This window comes from Pelodiscus sinensis, chromosome 1, assembly GCF_052426305.1.
Source record: "Pelodiscus sinensis isolate ZL-2025 chromosome 1, ASM5242630v1, whole genome shotgun sequence".
Classification (NCBI taxonomy): domain Eukaryota; kingdom Metazoa; phylum Chordata; order Testudines; family Trionychidae; genus Pelodiscus; species Pelodiscus sinensis.
The window spans coordinates 327,710,289-327,735,766 of NC_143052.1; the positions used below are offsets into that span (position 1 = coordinate 327,710,289).

The window sequence follows — 25,478 nt, forward strand, 5'->3', positions numbered from 1 at the left end:
AGATCAGTATAAATCCACATGCCAAAAGGAGCTGTAAAGAGGCGTGCTAGCAGCCCCTTCAGTGATAGGTAAGGATGAACAATCATACAGTCTTACCAAACAAGAGAATAGTCACATAACCTGTGTCTATACTAGAGACCTTACGGCAGCACAGTTGTACAGATGTAGCCATGCAGCTGTAAGATTTCTTGTGTAGTTGCTCTATACCAACAGAAGAGAACTCTCCCATTAACATAATTAAACCACACCCCTGAGCAACATAAGTTTTGCCACAGAAAAATTGATCGGGGGCCACAAACAAACAAACAATCCAATAAATCCATTACACTACTTACTTGATCATCAATGTGGGAGGCAAAAAACCACAAAACCTACACCTCATTCTCACTTAACTTGGCACATGCCGTACTCCAGTCCTGCGGGGAGGAGGTCTGCACCGAGGCTTTGGGCTTTCGGCCTGCAGCGCAAGGACTTGCTGCAGGCCGGATCAAATTAAGTCAGGGGCTAGATCCAGCCCCGAAGCCATAGGTTTCCCTCCCCTGCTTTAAAGGGATGGGTAAATCTTAAAGCTGGCACTCTTATATGTGCTTCCAAATAAACTTCTTCCTATACTAGCCTAATTAGAAAATTATCTTTACTATCACTGATTAAAATCTGAAGTGATTTTGTGTGCAAAATCACTGAAAAATCTGGGACAGATACTTCTACAATACAATTGACACAGCCTGTTTGGTTTTGGTAAGAGATGCTCTCTTATATTTGGCATCCTTTGTGAGCTAAGAGATACTCACCTAAGATTGCCAAGTGTTCCTCCTGTGCTGATCTCACTTTGTGCTCTGTAAATTCTCCACTTGTGTATTCTCTGTAAACCACCTTCTCGTACTTTGATCCTATCCGATCTTCACCTGAGCTTACAAAAATTTCCCCATAACTGGAAATTAAACAGACAAAAGTTAAAAGTGCAAAAGACTGAACGATCTAAAGTGATAATGAAAGATTTAGTTTATGTATTACTTGCTGGGGAACACCTCTTTAGCATTCAAGTTAAGGCTTTTATTTCTGACAGGTGACAGATATGTGGCCATCTAGGACTTAGCCGCCTTTTACTGCAATAGCTTTACCTAACCAGTATTGGAACCTTCAGGGGGTAGCCAAGTTAGTCTGTACAGGATAAACTTAAAAACAACAAAACAGACCAACAAAACATGTAGATAGTATCATGAGCTTTTGTGGGCACATCCCACTTCTTCAGATGACCGAAGTTTCGCACAAAGAGCAATTCTGATACCAGCCAGAAGAGGGCAGTGATACACATTAGCCACCAGTGTTACATATTACAAATTTCTGACAAAAATGCCAGTACACATAAGTTCTCTTTTTGGAAATACCAATTATTCAATCCTCCTACTCCAGGCTGACACAGTCACAAACCCACCATCTTGGACCAAATACGAGGGGGAAGGGGAAGGGTAGATTGGCCTGCAGGGGGCATTCAAAAACAAACAGGAGATTGTCTTCATTTGCTGCATTGACCTTTTATTGCAGAGCTACCTGCAAGCTGCAATTTAAGAGGCATCTCTAGATTGGCTCATCGCATATTTTTTCAAAATGAAAGCAGAAAAATATACTTTTATAGTATATAAAATAGTTTTATACTTTGCATGAATGTACAAGAACAGCCGTTCATCTGACGTTGCTTGTAATCAAGGTCCTTGTTCTTGACTCTTTCTGGGATTCTTCTTCACTATTACATGACATATTGCCAATGATTCTCAAGAAAGCTCTCTTTGTTGGGTCTTTTTTTGTACTCTTCCCTTTTTTTTACTGGGTACATATCGCCAGAGTGACACATATTTCTGAAGTGATTAAGTTGCCAAGTTCAAAATCCCTTTTACGTTCTTTGGTGACTTAGATGTAAATGAGTATTGCACATAGATGTACCAGAAGGCACAATATGGCCCTATGCATACCCTGTCCTTCAACTCCTGAACACATTTTCAATTCCTTCCAGATTCCAAGTTTGCCTACGAAGCACAGTTCAGGAGAGCAGTTAAAATATGGTTTGGTTATGGCAATCCTGGAAGCCCAAACAGTATTTTAACCATGGGGGACCTACTGTGCTGCAAGGTAGGAATTCATTTTGCAGTAGCTAGGACCTGAGTGCCTTCCTCTTCAATAAGATCTTCTTTCTAGGCTAGGTCTACACTGCACCTCTCTTGCGCAAAAACCTATGCAAATGAAGCGTGGATTAGCATATTGCTGCACTTCATTTGCATAATTAGGGGCAGTTTTTGCGCAAGAGGCTTTTGAGCAAAAAGGAGCTGTGTGAACGGCTCCTTTTTGCGCAAAACCCCCCTCTTGCGCAAGAGCCATTCTTCCTGAAAAAATGAGGAAGAACAGCTCTTGCACAAGAGGGGTTTTTTTTGTGCAAAAAGGAGCCATCCACATAGCTCCTTTTTGCACAAAAGCCTCTTGTGCAAAAACAGCTCCTAATTAGTTATGCAAATTAAGCATGATAATATGCTAATCTGTGCTTCATCTGCATAGGCTTTTGCGCAAGAGAGGTGCAGTGTAGACATAGCCTAGGAGTGGCTGAGGAATTCTCATTTAACTGGGAGTTGAGAGTGCTCAGGATCTTACTGGCTAGAACTCTAAGGGCCTGATCCAAAGCCATTTGCAATAACAGTAATAGAATCTGGCCTTCAATAACACAGATTTTCCTGAATTCTCATACTTTGTAGCTCTAGTGCCGTGCCAGACTAACTTACCTGTCCAAGAGTATAAAGAACTGGGTAAAGCAAAGTACTTTGTGTGGCAAAACCAGCTTTAAAAGCTTTTTAAAAAATGGTTTACAGAAAAGGTAAATATTTTTCTTATGTCTAAGCATAAAAAGAAAAGAAGAGACAAGATGGGTGGGCCAGTAAAAGATATTACCTGACCCACCTGTGTCTCTTGTATCCTGAGACCAACACAGGCTACACACTGTGAACAGAAAAGGAGGCAAATAACTTACTTTGCTTTGAAAAGTTGGTTTACTTGCACTGTACCTGATTTCTATTTAGTGCTAATGTAAAATTACTTCCTGTATAGGTAAGCATTCATCTTGATTGTGTGTAATTCATAATGTTGTGTCTGATGCCGCATACTGAAGACATGCAACTTTACTCATCTGAGTCCCATTCTATTCAGAAACAGTGCTTATAGTAAGTAAAGTTACTGGTGTGTATAAGTGTTTGCAGGGTAAGACCTTTAAATTTCTCCTGGCTCAAGGTAAGTGAGTTGTTTATTCATACCCTCAAAGTCAAGCATCCAGGCAGCACTTGCCTATAAAATTAGCATTTGTGACAGAAGCCCAGAAACTGTCCCCTAAATAGATATAAAAGGATGTCATCTACTTAATAATCACTTTTCTGACTTGCCATTTTTACAAGACCTGTAACTCCTAAGGGGTATGTCTACACTACCCCGCTAGTTCGAACTAGCGGGGTAATGTAGACATACCCAAGGTTACTAAAACAGAAAGAAATGTAAGATTTATTTTTCTAAACATTCATTTGGTTGATTTGGGTCAGTGTCACTGGTTCTCCCATACTGTTGCTCAGAAGTTCTCCCTAGTTTTTTCTGGGGGGGTGGGAGGAGAGGCTTTCACACAGCAATAAGAGAAGAAAAAAACATTGAACAAATAGGAATATAGGACTATAAAAAAAAACACATTGGCAGGGAGCTGTAGAGGCAAGTGAAGTTATATGGCTTGTGTGATCTTGGGCAAGTCTCTTAGGCTATGTCTAACACTGCCGGATTTTGCCAGCAGATAGTATGCAAATGAAGCACGGATTAGCATTTTGTCACACTTCATTTGCATAATCTATTTGAGTCGTTTTTGTACAAGGGGTTTTTGCACAAAACCAAGCAGTGTCGACATTCCCTTTATGCGCATCACCCTTATGCCTCCCCAGGAGAGGGATAAGGATCTTGTGCAAAAAGGGTTTTTTGAGCAAAAAGGAAACGTCCACACTACATATTTTTGCTCAAAAACTCCTTGCGCAAAAATGGCTCGAATAGATTATGCAAATGAAGCACAACAAAATGCTAATCAGCGCTTCATTTGTACACTCTCTGCTGCCAAAAGCCAGCAGTGTAGACAAAGCCTTAGGCTACATCTACACTGCAGGCTTCTTGCGCAAGAACAACCGCCCTTGCGCAAAAACTTGCGGAGCATCTTCACTGCACACGCGTTCTTGCACAAGTAAATTTACAGTAAGGCTTCGGAACAGAGGGCTTCTTATGCAAGAGTTATTCCTCTCCCCACGAGGAATAAGCCCTCTTGCGCAAGAGTTCTTGCGCAAGAAGGCAGTGTGGATGGCCAGAAGGGTTTTTTTGCACAAGAAACACCTATGGCTAAAATGGCCATCAGAGCTTTCTTGTGCAAGAAAGCGTCCACACTGCCATGGATGCTCTTGCACAAATGCACATCTCTTGCGCAAAAGCCCATGGCAGTGTGGACGTGCTCTTGCACAAGACCTTTTGCACAAGAACTCTTGCACAAAACAGTTCTTGCGCAAGAAGCCTGCAGTGTAGATGTTCGACTTAGGAAAATGTGTATGCTTCAATCCCACTGAATTATCCTGGAGTTGTTAGATTTCTTTGCTTACACTCTTCTTCCCTGCATCCCTCCTATTGGGATATATACAGAATGGAGCGTGTGACAAGGTCACCTTGGGTACATCTAAACTACATGGCTCTGTCGACGGAGCCATGTAGATTAGTTTACTCGACAAAGGGAAATGAAGCGGCGATTTAAATAATTGCCACTTCATTTAAATCAAAATGGCCGCAGCACTGGGCCAATCAGCTGTTTGTCGGCACAGCACGGCAGTCTAGACACGGATCTGCCCGCCCCAGAACCCTTTGTCGGCAGATCCTGTAAGCCTCATTTCACAAGGCATAAAGGATCTGCCAACTAAAGGTTCTGGGGTCGGCAGGTCCTCATCTAGACTGCCGTGGTATGCCAACAAACAGTTGATTGGCACAGCGTGGCGGCAATTTTAATTTAAATGAAGCGGCGATTATTTAAATCGCAGCTTCATTTCCGTTTGTCGTCCTGCCTCATCTGCATGGCTCCATTGATGGAGCCATGTAGTCTAGTCACACCCCTTGGGTCACATTTTCAACGAGCCTGGCACCTAACAGCTCTGCATATGAAGTGATCCCCTTTGTAGCTAAATGTGATACCAGTGCTGCTGGCTTAACACACGGCTACATGATATCACATTACTCCAGTGAAGTGTTTTATGATTAATACAGAGATCAACCTGCACATTGCCAGTTGCAGGAGCTGGGCCTTAGATTGTAACTCTTCTGGGCAGGGTCTGTCTCATGTCTTTGCTCAGTTTGTAGTACTGTGCAGCTTCAATCTGATGGTCTCTAGCCACTGACTAGTGAACAAAGAATAATGATATTGTGAAGATACTATACATTTTAAAAAAATGATTTATACATTTTAAGGCCACAAAGGATCATTATGAGGAACTAGTCTAAGCTACTGAATAACACCAGTCTTCAAATATTACCTGACAACTCCTGCATCAAAACCATAACTTTTGGTTGAGCTAAAGCCTCTTTTTTAAACAGCTATCCAATGACGAGAGCTCATATTGGTGCTGTTCCTATAATGGGGATGACACAGTACCCTGGATCCACCCCTTTGCTATATTTTGAAAAAGTTCAGATAAGAATCTGAATTCTGTACCCCATCCCAAGATTATAATGCACTGTACTATGAAACTCAAAGTGATATGGTATATTTAGCCACGAGATGCCACTGTTACACCCTCAAGGCTGTGTTTATCTAGCCATAGCTCAACAGAAAGGGCTCAGGGAAACAGGCGAAAGGGCACTGAAAAGAGAAATCCAAGGCCAAAACATTGCCAAGGAATCTAAAACCTCAGAAACAACAAATTACAAGAGAATCTCAGCCAAGGAACTGAGTTATAATTTAATATCTAAAATCATAGGATACTATATTCAAAAATGCCTATGTGAATCAGGAGATCCATTTTCAAAAATGACATAGGCACCTAATTCTTGTCGGAAGTAGGTATCTCACTACCTTTGAGAAGAAAAACTAGGTTCTTAAATATCTTTGATTATCTGGGTCTTAGAAACCTCCACGACACTGAATTTTGGTTCCTAAAACACTTACATTTGTGAAATTTTTACCCCCAAATCACTATTCAGTACAAAATAAATGTTTTTATTAAATTTCTTTGCAGAAAACAGCTGTTTTAGCAAACATCTAACACATTCCAAAAAGTACCAGCTAGCTTTTGTGAAACCCAAAACACTTTTAGCTTTCCCCATCACAGCATGTAAGTCATACACCTGGGAATACAATTTGCTGTGAATTTGACTTCAGTACCTTGCATCTTTGCCACTCAGAGCCCAGGTCTTATTAGGTGCATAATCCCATTCCACTTCTTCTGCAGCAATGTAATATGTTCTCATGGTTCCATAGGGCTGCCCAGGGCGAGCTGCACTGCTACAGCTGTTCACTTCATACAGCTGTTTCATTCCTGCCACAAAGTGATCAAACGTTCTGCAAACCACTTGAAAAACGCCTGCAAGGGAATGCAGGGGGATGTGTATAAAAGATTAAATGACAGGATTAAAGACAAAACCCATTCCTCACACATTAGTAACCTGAACCCAAAGCAAACAAGGCCAGTTACAGCAGTGAGAGCCATTCATCCAGATTCATGTTCTCACACAGAGCTCCACTGAGAACAGCAGGGATCCCCCCAGGTGCAGATGTATGCACATGTAGTTTTCAGTGTATTCTCTGGTAGGCATCTAATGAGTGAAATGGATATACCCTGCTTACCTCCTTTTGCCATTTACAGACTATGCTTTGATCTGACAACATAAGTCTTTTCAGGATCAACTGAACTCAGTGGGAGTATTCATTCACTTAGCCATGGTCTACACTAGGGAGTTATTTGAAAATACCCTCCCTCTTTATTCCTAAATAATAAGTGGAACATTCATACTACCAAGCCCATTATTTCAAAATAATGGGCTGGTTATTTCGAAAGCTATACTCCTGCTTTCCTCGGGAAATAAGCTTATTTCAAAATAGTTATTGTAGGAGTTATTATTTCAAATTTAGTTATTTTGAAATCATTTCCTAGTGTAGACATGCCCTTAAAGTTAAGCATGCATGAAAGGCTTGGTCTACATTACCACAGTAAGTCAACTTAAGTTACACATCTCCAGATAAATGAATAACATAGCGTAAGTTCATTTAATCTATACCACACTGGGTCGATACGAAATAGGGATGTAAAATCCCATTTAATCAGTTAACCAGTTAAACATTATGTTTAACTGGTTAATCACTAAAATGAGGGTGGGTAGAGGGCTGCTCCTGCCTGGCTGGACTGCCAGTTAACTGTAACTGGTTAACCATTCACATCCCTAATGGGAGACACTCTCCTGTCGACTTACTTTACTGGGGTGGAGTACTGGAGATGACTGGATCCAGCTGTCTTGTAGACATAGCCTCAGGCAGCAATGGAAAACCAAGACTAGCAAGGGGGCACAAGAGTGGCTCTCCTTTGTCTCAGTAGGCTGCAAGATTGAAATCTAGTGGTGGGCAACCTGCAGCCTGTGGGCTGCATGTGGCCCATTGGGGTTTTACCTGTGGGCAGCCCATGCATCCCCGCTCTGTCCCCTTCCCCCAGCTTCTTGCTCACTGGGACACTGGGGCCCTGCATTTACTTACTCTTCTCCCTCCCTCCCAGAGCCTGAACACTGTGAATCAGCTGACTTGCATCATTCTAGCTCTGGGAAGGAGTGGGAGGAATGGGAAGAGGGCACAAATCAGATGACTCATGGTGCCTGGAAAGTGCTTGGAGGGGGTGGAAGAGTTAAGTAAGTGCGGGGCTCAGTGCCCCGGTGCACAAAAGGCATGGGGGGTAAAGGGCAGAGAGGGGGTGCTCAGGCCACAGGTGGAGCCCTCCTGCCCACCACTGGCCTAAGGCTCTGAAAGTCAAAGCCTATGATTCTGGTATATAATGGCCAAAACATGACTACTGACAGAACAATATCCATAAGAAAGCAAGCAACTTTGCTACCCTCATGATAATTGACATAATCTTCCTTGGAAATCTCTAAATATCAGTCTTAATTATTTCTCACTATTTAAAACAGGATTGCTGAGGGAATCCTGATTTACATCAACTGTCAATAAGATGGCTGGCTTTTAGAAATGAGCTGGCTAGCAAACCTTCCTTACTCTCAGGTTCCACCTAGTTAGCTGTCCTATTTATGGCAAAACACTTCTAACAGCAGAATTTCAAGGCAGCTCTTTCAGGAGTAACATAATTTGTATAATACTACATTGCCATTTCTTTTTCAGCAGATGTTTCTTCAGAAACTGTAAAGGGAACATCAGGGCATCCTACCCACTTTGTTGGATGGGAGTGGGCAGCAAATCCAATTGCAGGTTGCTAAACACCACTATGCTGAGAGATAATGGACTCTTGCTTAGAAGGTTCAGCTCCATTTTGTTTGACATTCAGCTTCTGCTGGCATTGGTTTGTGTCTGAGGCACTTATCTGGTGCCAGAGCTTTCATGTTATTAACTGATCAACAGTGCAGCAGTGAATTTATTGATCAGATAATAATGTTAGGAACAAGAAGAGGAGCACCTTTTATCCATAAGCCTCACAGTGCTTTGCAAACATCAATTTTACGTTAACAGACGGATTGCAGTTAAGGCATAGCCCAGGAGAGTGGCAAGGACAGAAAAATCTTGCTCCAGGAATGTTCTGGAAGGCACAATGTGCCACAATGACATGCAGAGCTCCTGCGAGCATAGATATTGGGCCATTCCTCAGGGCTTGCCTACACTACAGATTGTGCTGGTGTAACTTGGTATGGAAACGTAAATAAGCCACACCCCTAAGTGCCGTAGATTACAATGACCTAAGTGCCAGTGTGGGCAGTGCTAAATTGGCACAAGAGCTTCTCCAACAGACATAGCTGCCACCTCTTGCAGTTTTATTATGCTGATGGGAGTGCCAAAGCCCGAGCCCCACCACCTGGGGCCCAAGGCCTAATAGTGGGGTTCACATTACAGGCCCCCTGTCTGGAACTGAAGCCTTTGGGCTTTGGATTTGCACCTCCTCTCCACAGCCAGATGTGTTTGCATTATGGCTACATACATCTGTGATGGCAGAGCCATTAAGGCATTGGAGCTGAAATCCAGTGGAGTTTTCTTGCTCAGCTTTGAATCATGTGTTTTAGTTAAGCCCTGCAATAAATTGCCTAAGGAGGTTGTGGAATCTCTATCATTGGAGGTTTCTAAGAGCAGGTTAGACAAACCCCTGTCAGGGATAGTCTAGAGATAATACTTAGTCCTTCCTCAAGTGCAGAGATCTGGACTTGAAGACCTCTTGAAGTCTCTTCCAGCTCCTATGAACCTATACGTTACAGGTATGAGTTCCAGGCTCGTATACACGTTCTTGTGCAAGTTCTCATATAAATAGCACTATAGCTACAGTAGTGGCAGAGGAGGCACAACTGAGCCAAGAAGATTATGGGCCCACATGAAACTGGTGGATATGAGAGCTAGCACAACTGTAGTTACATGAGCAAGGAAATCCCACCTCTAGCTCTCAATGAAGATGTTCGTTAAATGTTCTGGCCAAATTCTGCCCTCAGATCAGTAGCAACTCTAGAGTTAGACAGGTATAAAGGAAAACAACACTGAAGCCTCTTTCAGAGCAGGATTTGTCCCATATTAATTTTGAAAACATAACATGGCTGGATGATTAATTGAGCAGTTGGAACATCTTTTCTGCACACTCGCTAGGTCAAACTGAGCCTTGCACAGAGGCACAAGGCTATGCCTCACTTCAGTCCCACTTAAGCCCTCCCCTTTGATCTTAAGTGGCGCAGGTCTTGTTCTTGGGGTTGACTTTTACCTTTAACTGAAATGCTATATTTAGAGTTATGGAACATTTTATGCTGATTCTGTATCTCTCTGCCTGTCAATCTGTCCTGGGCCAGCAATGTGAGGATGCTGTCTTTTATTCTTTGGTGTCAATACTTACTGGAATTCTAGCATCTTGGCAATAATGAACTTTGATTTGAATTAAGGTTCCTAGGTTCACATGCACTTTATGGCCCCTTCACATTGCCAGTGCAATATAAATGGGCCTTAATATAAGTGATAATCAAGCCCTTTGATTCCTGTGAGCAGAGCAGTACTAAGTAGGTGTTATTATTGTAGTCAATTAACTGATTATCCTACAAGCAAAAGCCTACAGGTTAATGCTATAGACCTGTGGTTCTCAACTGGTGGTCCATGGTGACTTTTTTGGTAGTCCACAGGAACATTGTCCAAAGTCACACAGCATGAGCAGGCGCCACCATTAGGCTGTTTTACGCTGTGTTCACAAGCACACGGCACGTCATCCATAGCACCACGTAGGACGCAACCACGTTGTGTTGCTAGTAACTTCCGTCTGAGGCTCTGAGCGTCAGTGTAGCTGCTGCCATCGTGCTGACTGGTTGCTGTGTCGTTCGTCCTGTGCTACGTGTGCTGGAGGTGGTCCACGAAAATTTTTTGATTGGCCTGGTGGTCCGTGGACTGGAACGAGTTGAGAACCACTACTGTAGACCATACAAAGACAGGGGCTGCTGCCATCCTGTGCTGCTGCCTCTGATACAGAAGCAGCTGTACAGGGGACAGGCAGCCGGAGCTGGTTGTTAAATTGGCTCTCCTCGTGGACCAGCTCCCGCCTGGCACCCCACGCAGAGTGGCAGGGGACTCCTCGAGAGTGGGGCCAGAGTGCTCTGTCAGCCCCACCCCTGGGGACTACAGAATACTTGACTAACCAATAAGAATTCATGAGGTTACTTGACTATTCAATTAACAGATATTTAACATCCCTAATACTAAGATAAACTCTTAAACATACCCACACGGTCTGGCTGCATGAGCGCTGTCCCTGATGAGTGCGGAAACAAAGCCAGAGTATCCCTTGTCATCCCGCTCAAATGGATGGTGTTTCCTTGGAAATGAACTCCATGCATGTCCGTGAAAGTGCCTAGGCCAATCATATGCCAAGAGACTTTGTCATCCTTGCACATCACCAATCCTGGCAGATTACCAAACAAGTAGCCATTTACAGCTGTAGGAGAAGACAGTTCGTTTAGTAGGATGTGTTGTAATTCTGCAAATATTCACTAGCATATCTAATCAGGGAACTCTGAGGGTATGTCTACACTGCAAAGTTAATTTGAAATAACAGCCATTATTTCGAATTAACTTTAATAGCGTCTATACATGCAAACCACTATTTCGAAGTTAATTAGAAATAGCGGCGCGCTTAATTCGAATTTGGTAAACCTCATTCTACGAGGAGTAATGCCAAATTCGAAATAGCTATTTCGAATTAAGTGCTGTGTAGACACTCAATTCAAAATAGGAGGCCTCCAGCCCTTCCCAGGGAGCCCTGGTGGCCATTCTGGGCACAACCAGGAAAACTTACTCTCCTCTCCCCCAGCCCCGGAGACATTAAAGGGGTAGACTCTGGCCAAAGTGCCTGTGCCAGCTCCAATCCTGCCAGCCCAGAGCCAGCAGTGGCCATCAGGACCCCGACCCAGTGGCCCCAAAACATGAGCCTGCAAGCCACTGGCAGCCAGCCTTCCACTGCTCCCCAGAAGCAGTCTAACAGCTCGCAGGAGCCTGACAGGGGCTGGAGAAGGCAGGCGCCTTCCTGGTCGGGTGGAGATCATGGACCTTATTCGGGTTTGGGGGGGATGCCCCAAATGTCCATGATCTCTGCACTAGATGGAGGAATGTGTCCGTCTATGGCAGGATAGCTGCCAGCCTGGCCACCAAAGGCCACATGCGAACCCGGGAGTAGGTTTGCATGAAAATCAAGTTGGTCCAGCGAGACCCCCAACCCTGGGCCCTGAGCTTCTCCTCCCCCTTCTTCTCCTTGCTTCCCACTTCCAGCCCCCTTCTCCCAGATTTCCCCCTCTCCTCTCCCACCTCCTTTTCCCAGCTTCCCAGAGGTTCATTCCCCCCCAGTTTTGTTCAATAAACCCAGTTTCTATTTTTGAACATACGTGTCTTTTGTTTGACATCAGGAAGGGGGCTAGGGTGGAGTAAGTGGAAGGACGTGAGGGAGGAATGGGGCACAAGCCCCCGGTGGTGAGGACCAGGGTGGCTCTGAGGGCTCCTTGGGGCGGACACTCTCCCACAGGGCCTCCTGGATCCTGACAGCCCCACGATGGACTCCCCGGACGGTAGCCTGCAGCAAGTGCAGCTGGGCTGATGGCAACAACCCTACGAGACGCACCGGCGTGCCCAGGGGCAGCTCTGGCTCCATGTGGCCGAGTGCTGTGGTGTCCCGAGTGCAGGCACTCAGGGCACTCCAAGACAGGACTGCTTTGCTGTCCTCATCGAGGTAGACAAGCAAGCGGGGAACCCTGTGAACTGTCTGTCTGGGGTGGGGGTAGGATCCCTTTAAGCACGGAGCTCAGTTAGCCTCAGGAAGCAGCCCCACACACTAAGTCTTAACCTGATGCCCTGCCGGCACTGGTTCCAGCCAGCCTTAACTTCGGTTCAGGGTCCACTCAGTGTGAACGCACTATTTTGAAATAGCAAAACACTATTTCGAAATAGGTTTTGTGTGTAGATGCGTTAATTCGAATTAGCTTAATTCGAATTAACTTTTTCGAATTAAGTTAACGCAAATTAATGCTGTAGTGTAGTCATACCCTGACTGAGTATGTCACATTAATTAACTGGGAGAGGCCTGCTGCGAAGTCTGCACAGGTGATATCTATCATCATCAAGTACAGAAGATTAGTTGCCTTGACAAAAATACATCATCAAGTACAGAAGATGCTGTTCCTATAACTTCATGTCTAGGTATCTGAGCTATTTCTAGATTTCATGCTTAGTTTCTGAAATGGGATCTCTTAATAATTCTTTACACTGTGATGGCGGTTTCCAAAGTGCTTTCCTACCATTAATTAAGCCTCCCAACAGCGCTACAATTCAGGCAAGTGCTAATGTACTGCTGGTTAAAGCAAAGAAGTGAGCATAAGACGACCTAGGTTATTGTCTCAGCTGTGACTCAGTCTTCCTATATGACCTAGACCAAGTTACTTAACCTTACTTTGCTTACTATCCTTTTTATATAATGAGGATAGTAATCCCTATTTATTTCTTAGGAGTGGCATTGGACTTATCTCAGTAAGATTTGTAAAGCACTTTGCAATACTTGGACAAAAAGTATCATATCAACATAAAGAGTTATGAAGAGAGACTGCCTCAGGCTTGAATAATTAAATATAGTCAGCTCAACAAACCCATTTCTGAGCTTATGGTGTAAGAATGGCCACACTGGGTCAGACCAAAGGCCCATCTAGCCCTGTCTCTGACAGAGGCCAATGCCAGGTGCCACAGAGGGAATGAACAGAACCGGTAATCATCAGGATATCCCACTCCTGTCATCCATTTCCAGCCTCTGACAAACAGCGGCTGGGGACACAATCCCTGTCCATCCTAGCTAATAGCCATTGATGGACTTAGCCCACATGAATGTATCTAGCTCTTTTTTGAACCCTATTACAGGAAATGGATTAAGACAGGAATAATTCATCTAAACTATCTGATGCTGTTAGACACCACATATACAGTAAGGAACAATCTATCCTTCATAATTAATTGATGTAACATGAACAGTTGACTGTATAAATGTAATAAATTATTTTCATTTTACAGACAGGGAAACTGAGGCACAGAGAGGTTGAGTGAGTTGATCAAGATCACACAGCTAGTCAGTGTGGGCCTGAAATTATGCAGGCAAGTGTCTTGGGCCGATTAGGATAGTGCTAAGAGACAGATTCTGATCCCCTTACACAGACTGAGATGCAGAATGAGGTCGTATTTACTGCAATGGGAGCAAAGTACTATTAAGTATGAGTTAGGGAATCAGAATCTGGCCCTACATGAGGACAGCCAGTCCTAAATTCCAGAGCACATGCCCTCATAAAGAAAAGCACTATAACAGCAGCAATGAATGACAGCTAAATTTGGTAAATCTTACAATTAAAAGGCAATTAAATCTTACAATTAAAAGGTTACGTACAAGATAGGGACTGTAGGTTTGTACTTAACTTGGAACTGGCATCCAGATTCAGCCGCTGCTGAAACTGACCAGCGACTGACTACAGGAAGCCTGAGGCAGAGTTTCTCTGCCTCGGGCTTCCTGGAATCAGCTGCTGATCAGTTTCAACACCAGCTGAATCCGCCTGGGACAGATCAGCTGGGGTGCTGCTGGGTAGGTCTCCGCAGCGCCGCACCTCAGTGCTGCGGGGACCAACCCGGCAGCACCCCAGCTGCTCTACCCAGGTGTCCCCAAATCAGCTGCTGCTGAAACTGATCAGTGGCTGATTCCAGGAAGCCCGGGGAAGAGCAACTCTGCCTCGGGTTTCCTGTAGTCAGCCGCTGGTCAGTTTCAGCAGTGGCTGACTTGGGGACACCTGGGGCAGAGCAGCTGGGGTGCTGCTGAGTTGGTCCAGTAGCACGGCTCCTCGGCGCTACTGGACCAAACCAGCAGCACCCCAGCTGCTCTGCCCCAGGCGTCCTGATTCAGCCGCTGCTGAAACTGACCAGCGCTGCTGAAACTGATCAGCCGCTGCTGAAACTGATCAGCAGCGGCTGAATCAGGATGCCTGGGGCAGAGCAGCTGGGGTGCTGCCGGGTTGGTCCAGTAGCACCAAGGAGCAGCGCTGCGGAACCAACCGGCAGCGCCCCAGCTGCTCTGCCCCAGGAGTCCCGAGAAAAGCCTGGTCTGCTGGGGGGGGGCGAGGCGCACTAGCTGCGCCCCCCCCCCCCCCCCCCGCAACAGACCATGGAGACGCGGGCAGCGGGACCGAGACGCGCCGCGGTCCCGCCGCCCGGTTCCTCCGCGGCTTTGCTCCGCATCTCCCTGATCTGCTGGCCCCCCACCCCCAGCAGACCAGGGAGACACGGAGCAGCTTTTCTCGCCCCGGAGGACGAGGGCGGCGGGACCTCGGCGCATCTGGGCGGTCCCGCCGCCCGCATCCTCCGGGGCGAGAAAAGCCTCGTTCGTAAGTGCGGATCTGACATAAGTCGGATCCGCGTAACTCGGGGACTGCCTGTACATTCATTTTCAACTTCTAAAATACCTTTGGAAAGTCTTATTTACACATTCCATACCATGCATTTTGTTGGATTCCTGGAAATCCTCATCTTCTTTGTTTACTTTTGAGGGGTCCCCAATAAACACATCAATATTTTTGTCAAGGTACCAGCTTAGATTCTCATCAAAGACTGTGAAGAGCAGATAAAATTCCTTGTCTATTCCTTTCTGCAATCAGGGAAGAAGTAAATGCATTAAAACAAAAGGTGTCTGCAGGATACACAAGTAAAAACTTTTCTCTTGTGAACTTGGTGATAGGAAAATGAACATTCTGCTTCCCTGGTTTTCGACCTTCTTCAAACCAGAACCCTATGTCACACCAGCACCTCTTCTATTCAGCCATAAAGGAAGGTAGGCTGTTCATGAATCCTAGAAAAAGGACCCATGTACTACTTTAGTCTGTATAGCTTCTTATACTGCACTCATCACCTTGCTATCTGAATTACATATTAATTCCTACACAGAGACTCACACAGATTGGCATAAACCAAAGCCTCTGATGTGAACACCCAGAAATTATGTTCAGATGTGAATCTGGATCCAAACTTTTCATTTGGCCCCAATGTCAATGCTGGGTCAAAACACATTCAACTACGGAGAAGTTCAGAGCCAGATCAGGACTTCATAGCTTGGATCTAAAGCAAATCTGCATAACAATAGGAACAAACACATGTTGTGCTACAAGGAAAATGAAAAATCAAATAAGCAATAATTATACACTTAGCTTAGTGGGCAAAGTCAATTTTCTTCTTCATGACCTCTACTGATAAGCTTCCGCCTGGAAGAATGGAATTTGTTTACCCTTTCCCATGTTTTATTAATTGGGCCGAGGGTACATTGTGCAAATCAGACCTGGATGTGAACTTCTCCACAAGTCACCTAATCATGACATTCAGGACAGGTAAACACATCACAATTAGTACCTGTGTTCCATCATGATTCAAAGTGTTCTTTCTACAAATGATTAAAGGTCCTACAAGGCCAGAATTGGTGTCCATGACTGGATCAGCAGCTGAATAGTACAGGTAGGTCAGGCATTGTGGATCGCTAGCAGTTGGTCCTACATTTTCAGGCACTCTCCATTTGTATGTGAAGGTCTCAGAGGGTTTAACATATGCTCCCAGCTTCCAATGTCCTTAAGATACAAAACCAATAAAAACACCCCCTCCCCAAAAATTACACTTGTCTTGCATTTCTCAGAAAATAACAAATAGCTGGAGGTCAGTCACAGTCATTCATTTCTGAGGACACGTTTTTCACTCTAAGCAAAAAAGCAGCACAAACACTATCCATATATTCACTGGTCCTTTTCTAATGCCCTGCTCCCATTGACAGCCTTTGGACTTGTGGCTACTTAACAATTCAGACTCAATTATCTGTTTCTTTCTGGCTCTGCAACAGTATACCACAGCCTTTGTTATTGGTCTCAGGAATGTTGCTTGGAGCTTCTGTGTTGTGACTTATTTGGAAGGGGGTAACTATCATGCAGGCCTGTCGACAGAGGGTGGGGCAAAGGTGGCAACTACTAGCAGCTGGAGCCCTAGGCTCTATAAATACCTGCCGGAGTGCCATGTGGCACATTCCACGCAGCTCTCAAGACTGCCTAGGAAGGCTGGGGCACTGTGCAGCACGTTCCAGACAGTGCTGAGGGCAGTGGGGGGGGGGGGGTGCTGCACCTCCCTCCCCCCATCTTCTCCAGGGGCTTAGCGAGGCTGTCAGCTCCCCTGCTATCATGCAAAGGTTTGTTATGTTGCCATTTACCACAAACTCATGGACAATGTTAACTACTTATACATCTGTCATGGAGAATGTCAGCACCACTGAGTGAAGATGCACAAAACGGACTTTCTAGGATGGTGTGATGGGGTGTACCAGCCCCACACTGAACAAGCAGGGTTTAGCCAGGCTATCCTGGCTGAAGGAGCCATGCCCCTGTAGCCTTGCTGGGCATGCTCAGACTGTGGCCCAGGTATAAAAGCATGGGGAGAGGCTCAGTCTGGGCGGGCTGGCAGGGGAGAAGGATCTCTGGTTGTAGCTTCAGAGCAGCAGCAGCCGCCACCGCCGCCGCTAGCCACCTAGCTGAGAGCAGCGGAGTCCCCGACAATGGCTGGGTCACAACCCTTGCAGATTCCCAGGGATATGTGGCCCCTGAGGAGCCAGAGGACACACCAGTTATGTGGGACGCTTATCTGTTGGATCTGGTAGGAAGTGGCCCAGGGAGGGAGCAGGAGAGGCCTCTCCTTCCCCCGAGATCCTCGGCTTGTTTTGGTTGAATTCCCTGCAGAGGGAGTGGTGGACCGTTCCGCCACTCACAAGGCCCTGGGCCAGGTCCCAGTGGAGTAGGGTGGGCCCGGGGCCAGCCTTTGACTTTGATTCCCTGACTTGGGCCAGTGGGCTGACCAGCTTGGCATTAAAGGACCCGCCTTGGACTTTACCTTGGACTCTGGCCATTGGGCTGTCTTGTCTGACGTTAAAGTGCCAGGCTCTGACTTTGATGTACTGACTTTGCCTTAGTAGGCCTTCCTGCCCTGCTTTAAAGGGCTACACATTGACTCTGGCCATAAGGGCATCTGGTCCTGAAGAGAGGGGCCTAACCATAGGTGTTTTACTGGTCACATGGGGTGGGTTGTGGATTCAGACAGACCAGGGACATGAAATCCTACCCCCTGGGATAAAGAGGAGAAGACCCCCCTGCGACAGACAATTAAGAAAAGGAATTGATTCTGCACCCTTCAAACACAATGGAACATCCATTAGCTTCAGTGTGAGCAAGATCAGGCTCAAAATGTGATTTAAGATTGAGAAACTCATTGATTGGGCTGGTTTTTTCACTGCCATTAAATGTGTCTGCCATTGGCAGGCTGTGCACATTTTATTCTCTGTTTGTCACGGTATTTCAGCAGGACCATGGAGGATGCATTTGAAGGCTCAGATGGCCTATGAATGAGTGTACAGATGTAATTACTTGGGGCTATAATATGTGCTACAAACCACTCTATAAGGCATCCAAAAGTGAAGATTTATAGTGAAGGATGAAACATGACAGCTCTTAAAAAGCAAAACAGCATTGCTTTGGAGATAGATAACCTTCGGCCACAGACTAGGAGTGAGCTGCAGGGTGGGAGAATATGTCCAGACATAACAAATAAAGCTGTATAATTCAGCCAGGTACAGTCAGCTACTTAGGTCAATCCAGGCCAAATGTGGCCAAAGCAATGAGTGTATTGCCTAGAGCCCTATTACTAGAGAGCTCCCACTGGGACCAGAACATGAATGTGAGCAGACAGAGCAGAAGCACACTACAATCAGGGGGAGACTGCTGACGTTGGTGACAGCGGGGTCTTTACCAATGACGTCAAGGTAGGCCTCAGGGTGGTCGTATTTCAGAGGCACTATACTGCTGGATGACCATGTTACATGCTGGGAGATCAGTGACACAAAGCATAACAGCATGTGTGGCTGCTGTTTGTATTGATCTCATTAGTTTGTTTATATTTTCCATTTACTCGCTCTGTATAGCTCTCTGCTGGGAATATGTGTGCTAGTTGTGAGCACTGACAGGGCAGTCAAAACAAAGTAGTTCAGCCAACAAGCAACATGCCCTTCTGCTGAATGCTTCAAATGAGACTAAGAGCACTTCAGAGACTACACAGAAATATTCTTAGATTAGGGCAGCATTTCCCAAACTATGGGCCACAGCCTGGTACCAGGCCGCAGGAAAAAATACCAGGCCTCAGCATGGCTGACAGAATGTTCCGGGCTCCTGGACTGCCCGTGCAGCGCTGGGTTTCCCAAGCCCTCAGCCAGGCTGGGCGGATGCAGCCGTATGTTTCAGGCTCCCGGCAGAGGCATAGTGAGGGTTACCAGGTGAGCTCTTATTGCTGGCTGTGGAGGGGAAGGGGGGAGAGGTTGGATATGGGCCGCAGGGAAGCAGGATCAGTGCAGTGAAGCTGCCCAGGGGAGATAGGGAGGGGAACCAGCCGGCGGAAGCAGGGCTGGCTGGGGGGGGGAGAACCAGCTGGCAGAAGCAGGGCTGGCCGGGGGGGAGGGGAGTAGTGCGGCTGGCCAGGGGAGATCACGGAGGGTGGGGGGGAACGCCTGGCGGGGGCAGTGAGGCTGACTGGGGGAGATCGCGGGGCTGGCTGGGGAACCGGTTGGTGGAAGCAGGGCTGGCTGGGGGGCGAAGGGGGAACCGGCTGGCAGAAGCAGGGCTGGACAGGGGGGCGGGAGCAGTGGGTCTGGCATGGGGAGATCACGGGGGGGGGGGAGGAGGAATGCCTGGCGGGGGCAGTGAGGCTGGCTGAGGGAGATCGCAGGGCTGGCTGGGGAACCAGCCTGTGGAAGCAGGGCTGGTGGGGGCAGCAGGGCTTGCCAGGAGACATTGGGAGAGAATCAGCTCGCGGGGACAGCGGGGCTGGCCCAAAGTGGGGGCGGGGGAAGGTGGAGGGGGGGGAGAGAATTGGCCAGCGGGGAGCAGGACAGTTCAGGGCACACACAGATCCTGAATAAAAATGTAAAAGCAGTGCCTTTTAACTATCCCCACTGCTGACAGTGAGGTTTAAAGGCAATACAATGTGTCAGAATGGAGAGAGCCTGGTGCATTCACCATCTGGAATGAGAATATGGATAAAAAATTCCAAAGATGGTATCAGCTTTCTGAAAATAAATGGGCCCCTTTTCAATACACGATGTGGTGGTGCAGGGTTTTATTGGATTACAGTCCATGTTTCCAATCCATATTCCCTTAACTTGCTGGTAAGAATGTTGTGGATGGCCGTATCAAAAGCTTTGCTAAAGCTGGCCCTGGGGGCTTTGGGAGGACCAAAACCAACGTATTTTCATATTCGTCATTTGCTTAATGAACATGCAAATATGCAAATGAATGTTACCGGTCCTCTGAAAGCTCACGAACGGATTTACTGGTCCCCGTGTCAAAAAGTTTGGGAACCCCTGGATTAGGGAAATCGAACATTCAGGCCTAATTTATAATGTAGGAGATTCCATGTCAACGTTTATGTATTGACATGGACTTTCTGCTTTTTGCTGCTTTTACATCAGCAAAAGGTTCCTCAACTGCTGCTCAATGTTCCAGATTTATCACAATATGCTATTGTAATTAGAACATCAAAGCAATGCTGCTGAGATGGGAAGAGGGCACAAGAGGGCAGAAATAAAGGAGCTCAGATGAGATCTTAAACTACTAACAGCAATATCCTAAAGAACAGTAATATTTAAAGATGTGAGACAAACTGAGCCACGGTACCATATTCTAATATCAGTTACTCTGTACAAATACAGTATAGCTCCATTGACCACATTTGACTTATTCTACATTTCCACTAATACAGCTGAGATCATAATCAGGTCTAGGATTTTCATGTTACATTACAAGATGGGAAAATATCTATTAGTTTCCAATGCATTGTCTGGTGTAAATCCAAGTGGAGGATCCAACACAGGCATAACTGAATGTATTTCTATTGCCTGTATAATATTATACAGAAGGTCAGACTAGACTAATGATCCCTTCTGGCCTTAATATCTATGAATATATGAAGCAGACAAAGCTATAATGCTAACAATGAAGAGAATTAGCTTCGCACAAATCAGATGTCAATGATCCTACATGTATCACCCACGCAGCTGAAACTTACCATCTAAGTATGGTGTTCCTTCAGATTGCTTGCTATAGATCACACCATGTGGCATAATGCTATAGTTCTTCTCAGCTTTGTTGGCAAAAGTAACTAACAAAGTATCTCCCACTTCAGCCTTGATAACTGGACCTAAAACAGTACATGAAAAGAATCACTTAGAAAAACTGCTAAGCATCAAAATATTGCTCCCTCTGCAGAATGGGGCTGATTATCCTCTCAACACAAAATTCACAGTGAGGTGGAATGGAATTGCATGTTTACAAATGATAGAATGATAGAACCTGAAAATATTTACGGTACCAAGTATTCCTAGGTGCATTGTACTCTCAGTTTGATTCTTCTTTCTGGTAAACTTCTCATCTGTATATTCCACATACTGTACTTTCCAATATCGTCCTCCTATTCTATCAATCCCTCGTGTAAAGAATGGTTCAGACTCACTGTGAAATAAAAAAATCAGACTGACTACATGGTCATACACATTCATAACACTTCTGACAGAGGAAAAATCATTCTTTCAGGCTATGTCTACACTACCCTTCTTTTTCGGAAAAAGATACTCAAATTGCGCTCCGCAATTTGGGTACCTTTTTCTGATTTTTTTTTTCCAAAAAAACCTATTTCGGAAGAGCCCTTCTTCCTCATGAAATGGGGTTTACAAGGCTTCCGAAAGAGCGTGTCTGCTCTTCCACAAAAAATGTCAGAAGAGCAGATGTGTTCCCTGGAATCCAGGAAAAAACTCCATAGTGTAGACATAGCCTCATCAGATGAGACAGGGCACAGGACTAGATGAATTTTGGTTCTATCCAGTATGGCTAGTCTTATAATTTACCAGGTTCAATATTATTGTTATTGTCATGTTCCTATGTTCAGATCTAGAGTTCAGATGCCATCATATATACTGAGCCTGTATTGTGAGTGGAATTCCCCTGGTTATGAATGACAGCTCTTCATGGAGATTAACCAACAGAAAGTGCAGTATAAGAATCGACCTGTGCTGCAGATCCAGAACCAGCCCTAGAGATTGGTTTATTTGTCTGAAACTTCTTACTTTGGCAGGTTATTCATTCCAGAATTACGTCCTAGTATAATCATCTGCTTTCAAATTCTAGAAAGGTGGATTGTAGCTGTTCAAAATGACAGGAGGGGAGTGTGAAGAACACAATCATAGACCACAAAAGTCATCTAGTCTAACCCCTCTGCCAAAATGCAGGATTTTTTGTGTCTAAACCATCTGGCCATCCAGCCTTCTTTTGAAAACCTCCAGTGAAGAAGCTTCCACAACCTCCTCAGACAGGCTCTTCATGGCAGTCTTTCAAATATATGATGACCACTATCATCAGAGCCAGCCCAAGGTATGGGTCAACCGGGCTACCGCCCGGGGCGCACCATTGTAGGGGGCGCCACATGGGGCTGCTGAGCCAGGCGGGGGCGGCACCACACATGCTCTGCACGCCCGGGGCAGCACACACATGTGCTGGGCACCCAGGGGTGGGCCACACATGCCCCACGCGCCTGGGTGCGAGGCCACGCATGCGCCGCACACCCGGGGGCGGGGCCACACATGTGCTGGGTGCCTGTGGACAGGGGGCTCCATGTGCCCAGGGGCAGAGCCACACATGCGTCGCATTCCCGGGGGCGGTGCTGCGCTCCCAGGGCCCGAAACGCATGAATGGCCGGGCCGGCCCTGACTATCATAGACCTAGCCAGTGCCCCAGAGAGTGGTATTATCACCTCTCACAACTTGCATGCTATACATGTTAATGCAACCTACAATTGCATTTCCTTTTTAATTGTTTTTAGTTTTAGTTTCTGCAATAGCATCATATTGCTGATTTGTGTTGAGGTTGTGATCCATCACCATTCCAAGATCCTTCTCAGAAGCGCTGCTGCAAATTGGTGCTTTTGTTTTTTCTTCCCCTCAGTGAAGCCCCTTACATTTGTCTTTCTTAAATTTCATTGTATTGTTGACAGCCCAGTTTTGCAATTTATCAAGATCCCTCTGAGTTTCAGTTCTATTCTCCAAAGTGTTAGCAATCCCCTTAGCTTTGTGTCATCTGCAAATTTAATCAGTATGCTCCCTATTCCACATCCAGGTCATTAATAAAGATGTTAAACAGCAGCCCCAGAACAGATCTGTGGGGAACATTACTTGGGACCTTCTTCCAACCAACATGGTTCCATTAATAGTTACTCTTTGTTTGTGGTTGTTTAACCAGTTATATATCCATGTAATGGTAGTTCTGCTGAGCCTGCAGTTCTCCAAGTTACTTATCAGAATGACATGTGGGGCTGTGCCAAAAGCCTTACTAACCCACATTCCTCCTATCCACAAAACTAGCTACCCTGTCAAAGAAAGAAACCAACCTGGTTTGGCATGATTTGCTCTTAGTAAATTCATGTTGGCTGCTAGTGATTACCCCTTCATGCTCCAGGTATTCACAAATTGAATGTTTTATGCATTGCTCTAAGAGCTTTCAAGGTATTGAAGTTGAGTGATCCAGCTCCTCCTTCTCCCTCTTTTTTAAAGATAGGCATTTATATTAACTCTTCCTCAGTCTTCCAGGACCTTTCCTGTTATCCATTAATTTGAAAATATTGCCAGTGGCTCCAAGATTCCTACAGTATCCTTGTCTAACTAGCATGCAGCCCTGCTGACTTATTTTGATCTGCATCCTTTCCCTTATTTTGTCTATGATAATCTGCTAGCTGTCCAGTCATATTATTTTTGTGAGAAGACTGAAACATTGAGCAGCTCTGCCTTCTTTCATCTTCTGTTACCTGCTGACAATCTCTATTAATCAGCTGATCCATACCATCCTTGATTTTTCTTTTTGGCTGATGTATATGCCTGTTGTCTCTAGCATTCCTTGCCAGCCGTAACTCATTCTTTGCCTTGGCTTTACTGATTTTGTCCCTATGGTTACGTCTACACTGGCCCCTTTTCCGGAAGGGGCATGTAAATTTCACTAGTCGTCGTAGGGAAATCCGCGGGGGATTTAAATATCCCCCGCGGCATTTAAATAAAAATGTCCGCCACTTTTTTCCGGCTTTTAAAAAAGCCGGAAAAGAGCGTCTAGACTGGCCCCGATCCTCCGGAAAAAGTGCCCTATTCAAAGTAGGAATAAGACCCTCCAGAAAAGGGCACTTTTTCCGGAGGATCGGGGCCAGTCTAGACGCTCTTTTCCGGCTTTTTTAAAAGCCGGAAAAAAGCGGCGGACATTTATATTTAAATGCAGCGGGGGATATTTAAATCCCCCGCGGATTTCCCTACGACGACTAGTGAAATTTACATGCCCCTTCCGGAAAAGGGGCCAGTGTAGACGTAGCCTATATGTTTACGCTATTCCCATGTATACTTCTCTGATAAATCCTACCTTTCATTGCCTTATCTTTTCTCTGCATTGGAGTAGCTTGAAGCTGGCCTCTGCTATTACACCTTTAACTCCTTTTTCTTCCTAGTTGGGCTTTTCATAGGCTGCCTACAATTTCTCTGAGATCCATCTTTCTAAAGTCCAGTATCCATGTTTTGCTGTTTTCATGTTGTCCTTTCCACAGGATCTTGAATTTTACCAAATCATGATAGTTTTCTCCCAAGTTCCTGACCACTTTCACATTCACCACTAATAAATAATCCCTGTTGTACAAAACCAGATCCAAAACGGTTAATTGTTTCCTCAACTTTCCGAATGAGAAAGTTGTCCTTGACATATGTGAAGAATTTGCAGTAGATGTTACAATTTGCTGAAATTGTTTTCCAAAAGGTATCGGAGAAGTTAAAATCTCCCAAAATTTCCAAAAGGTATCAGAGAAATTAATACTGGCTTGTGTGTGTTAGCTAATCTTGTTACCTGCTGTTAACACTTCCTCTTCCTGGGTGGCCCATGTCAACTGCCTCAGGTTCATGGGGCTCAGGCTACCAGGATCTGTCATTGCAGTGTAGACTTTCAGGCCTCGCTTATAGCCCAGGTTGTAGGACCCTGAGATGTGGGAAGATCCTAGAGCTGAATGTCTGCACTGCAGTTAAACAACCCCTTACCCTGAGCCCCATGAGCCCAAGTCTGCTGTCATAGCTGCAGGTCTTTAATTGTAGTCTAGACATACCCTTAAGCACTCCAGCTAGCCTCAGTAATGGCTCACAGCACCCCTTTCTGGGACTGACTATGTCAAATAAAGTTCACACAAACCTCAAGAATCCTTAATCACAAATGAAAAATCCCGAGAGAGTCCCCAACACAGAATACAAATTTATAAGCCCCACCTATCTCTCTCTCTCAGCAGTCACTCGATAACGAGTAGGATGTCTTCCTGTCACCCTCCTATTTGTGGATCCGTAGATGGCTGACCAGCCCAATTCTGGAGCCACAGGTCTTATTGCAGAAGGGGCAAGTGCAGGTGGCTATTGGAAGGATGCAGGGCAGTTTTTGCTGTTCTTTTCTACTTCTCTGCCTCTCCTCATCTGTGCTGCAGTGGGACCTCTCAAATTGCGCCTCCCCCTCACAGATTAAAGCTCTCCACTAGGGACGGTCCTGGGCAAGGTTCTCCCAAAGTGTCGACACCGATGCTGCAC

The 25,478-nt window shown here is 45.6% G+C and overlaps 1 protein-coding gene across 4 annotated transcripts in view; it reads right to left on the minus strand.

Moving 5' to 3' along the window:
• HEPHL1 (hephaestin like 1) overlaps positions 1-25,478 on the minus strand; it is a 63,481-nt gene that overhangs the window by 11,766 nt on the left and 26,237 nt on the right. For 3 of the 4 annotated variants that reach the window (XR_012900753.2, XM_075919362.2, XM_075919360.2), the window contains 7 exons: positions 21,209-21,348; positions 20,906-21,037; positions 16,175-16,386; positions 15,269-15,419; positions 10,986-11,198; positions 6,419-6,617; positions 792-931 (listed from right to left, as the gene is read on the minus strand). Coding sequence is in view for 3 of the 4 variants with exons in the window: in XM_075919362.2 (XP_075775477.2) it covers positions 792-931; positions 6,419-6,617; positions 10,986-11,198; positions 15,269-15,419; positions 16,175-16,386; positions 20,906-21,037; positions 21,209-21,348 (1,187 nt within the window). In the remaining variant the exon portion in view is untranslated. The remainder of the gene's footprint in view (positions 1-791; positions 932-6,418; positions 6,618-10,985; positions 11,199-15,268; positions 15,420-16,174; positions 16,387-20,905; positions 21,038-21,208; positions 21,349-25,478) is intronic. The other variant, XM_075919361.2, reaches the window with a different exon arrangement.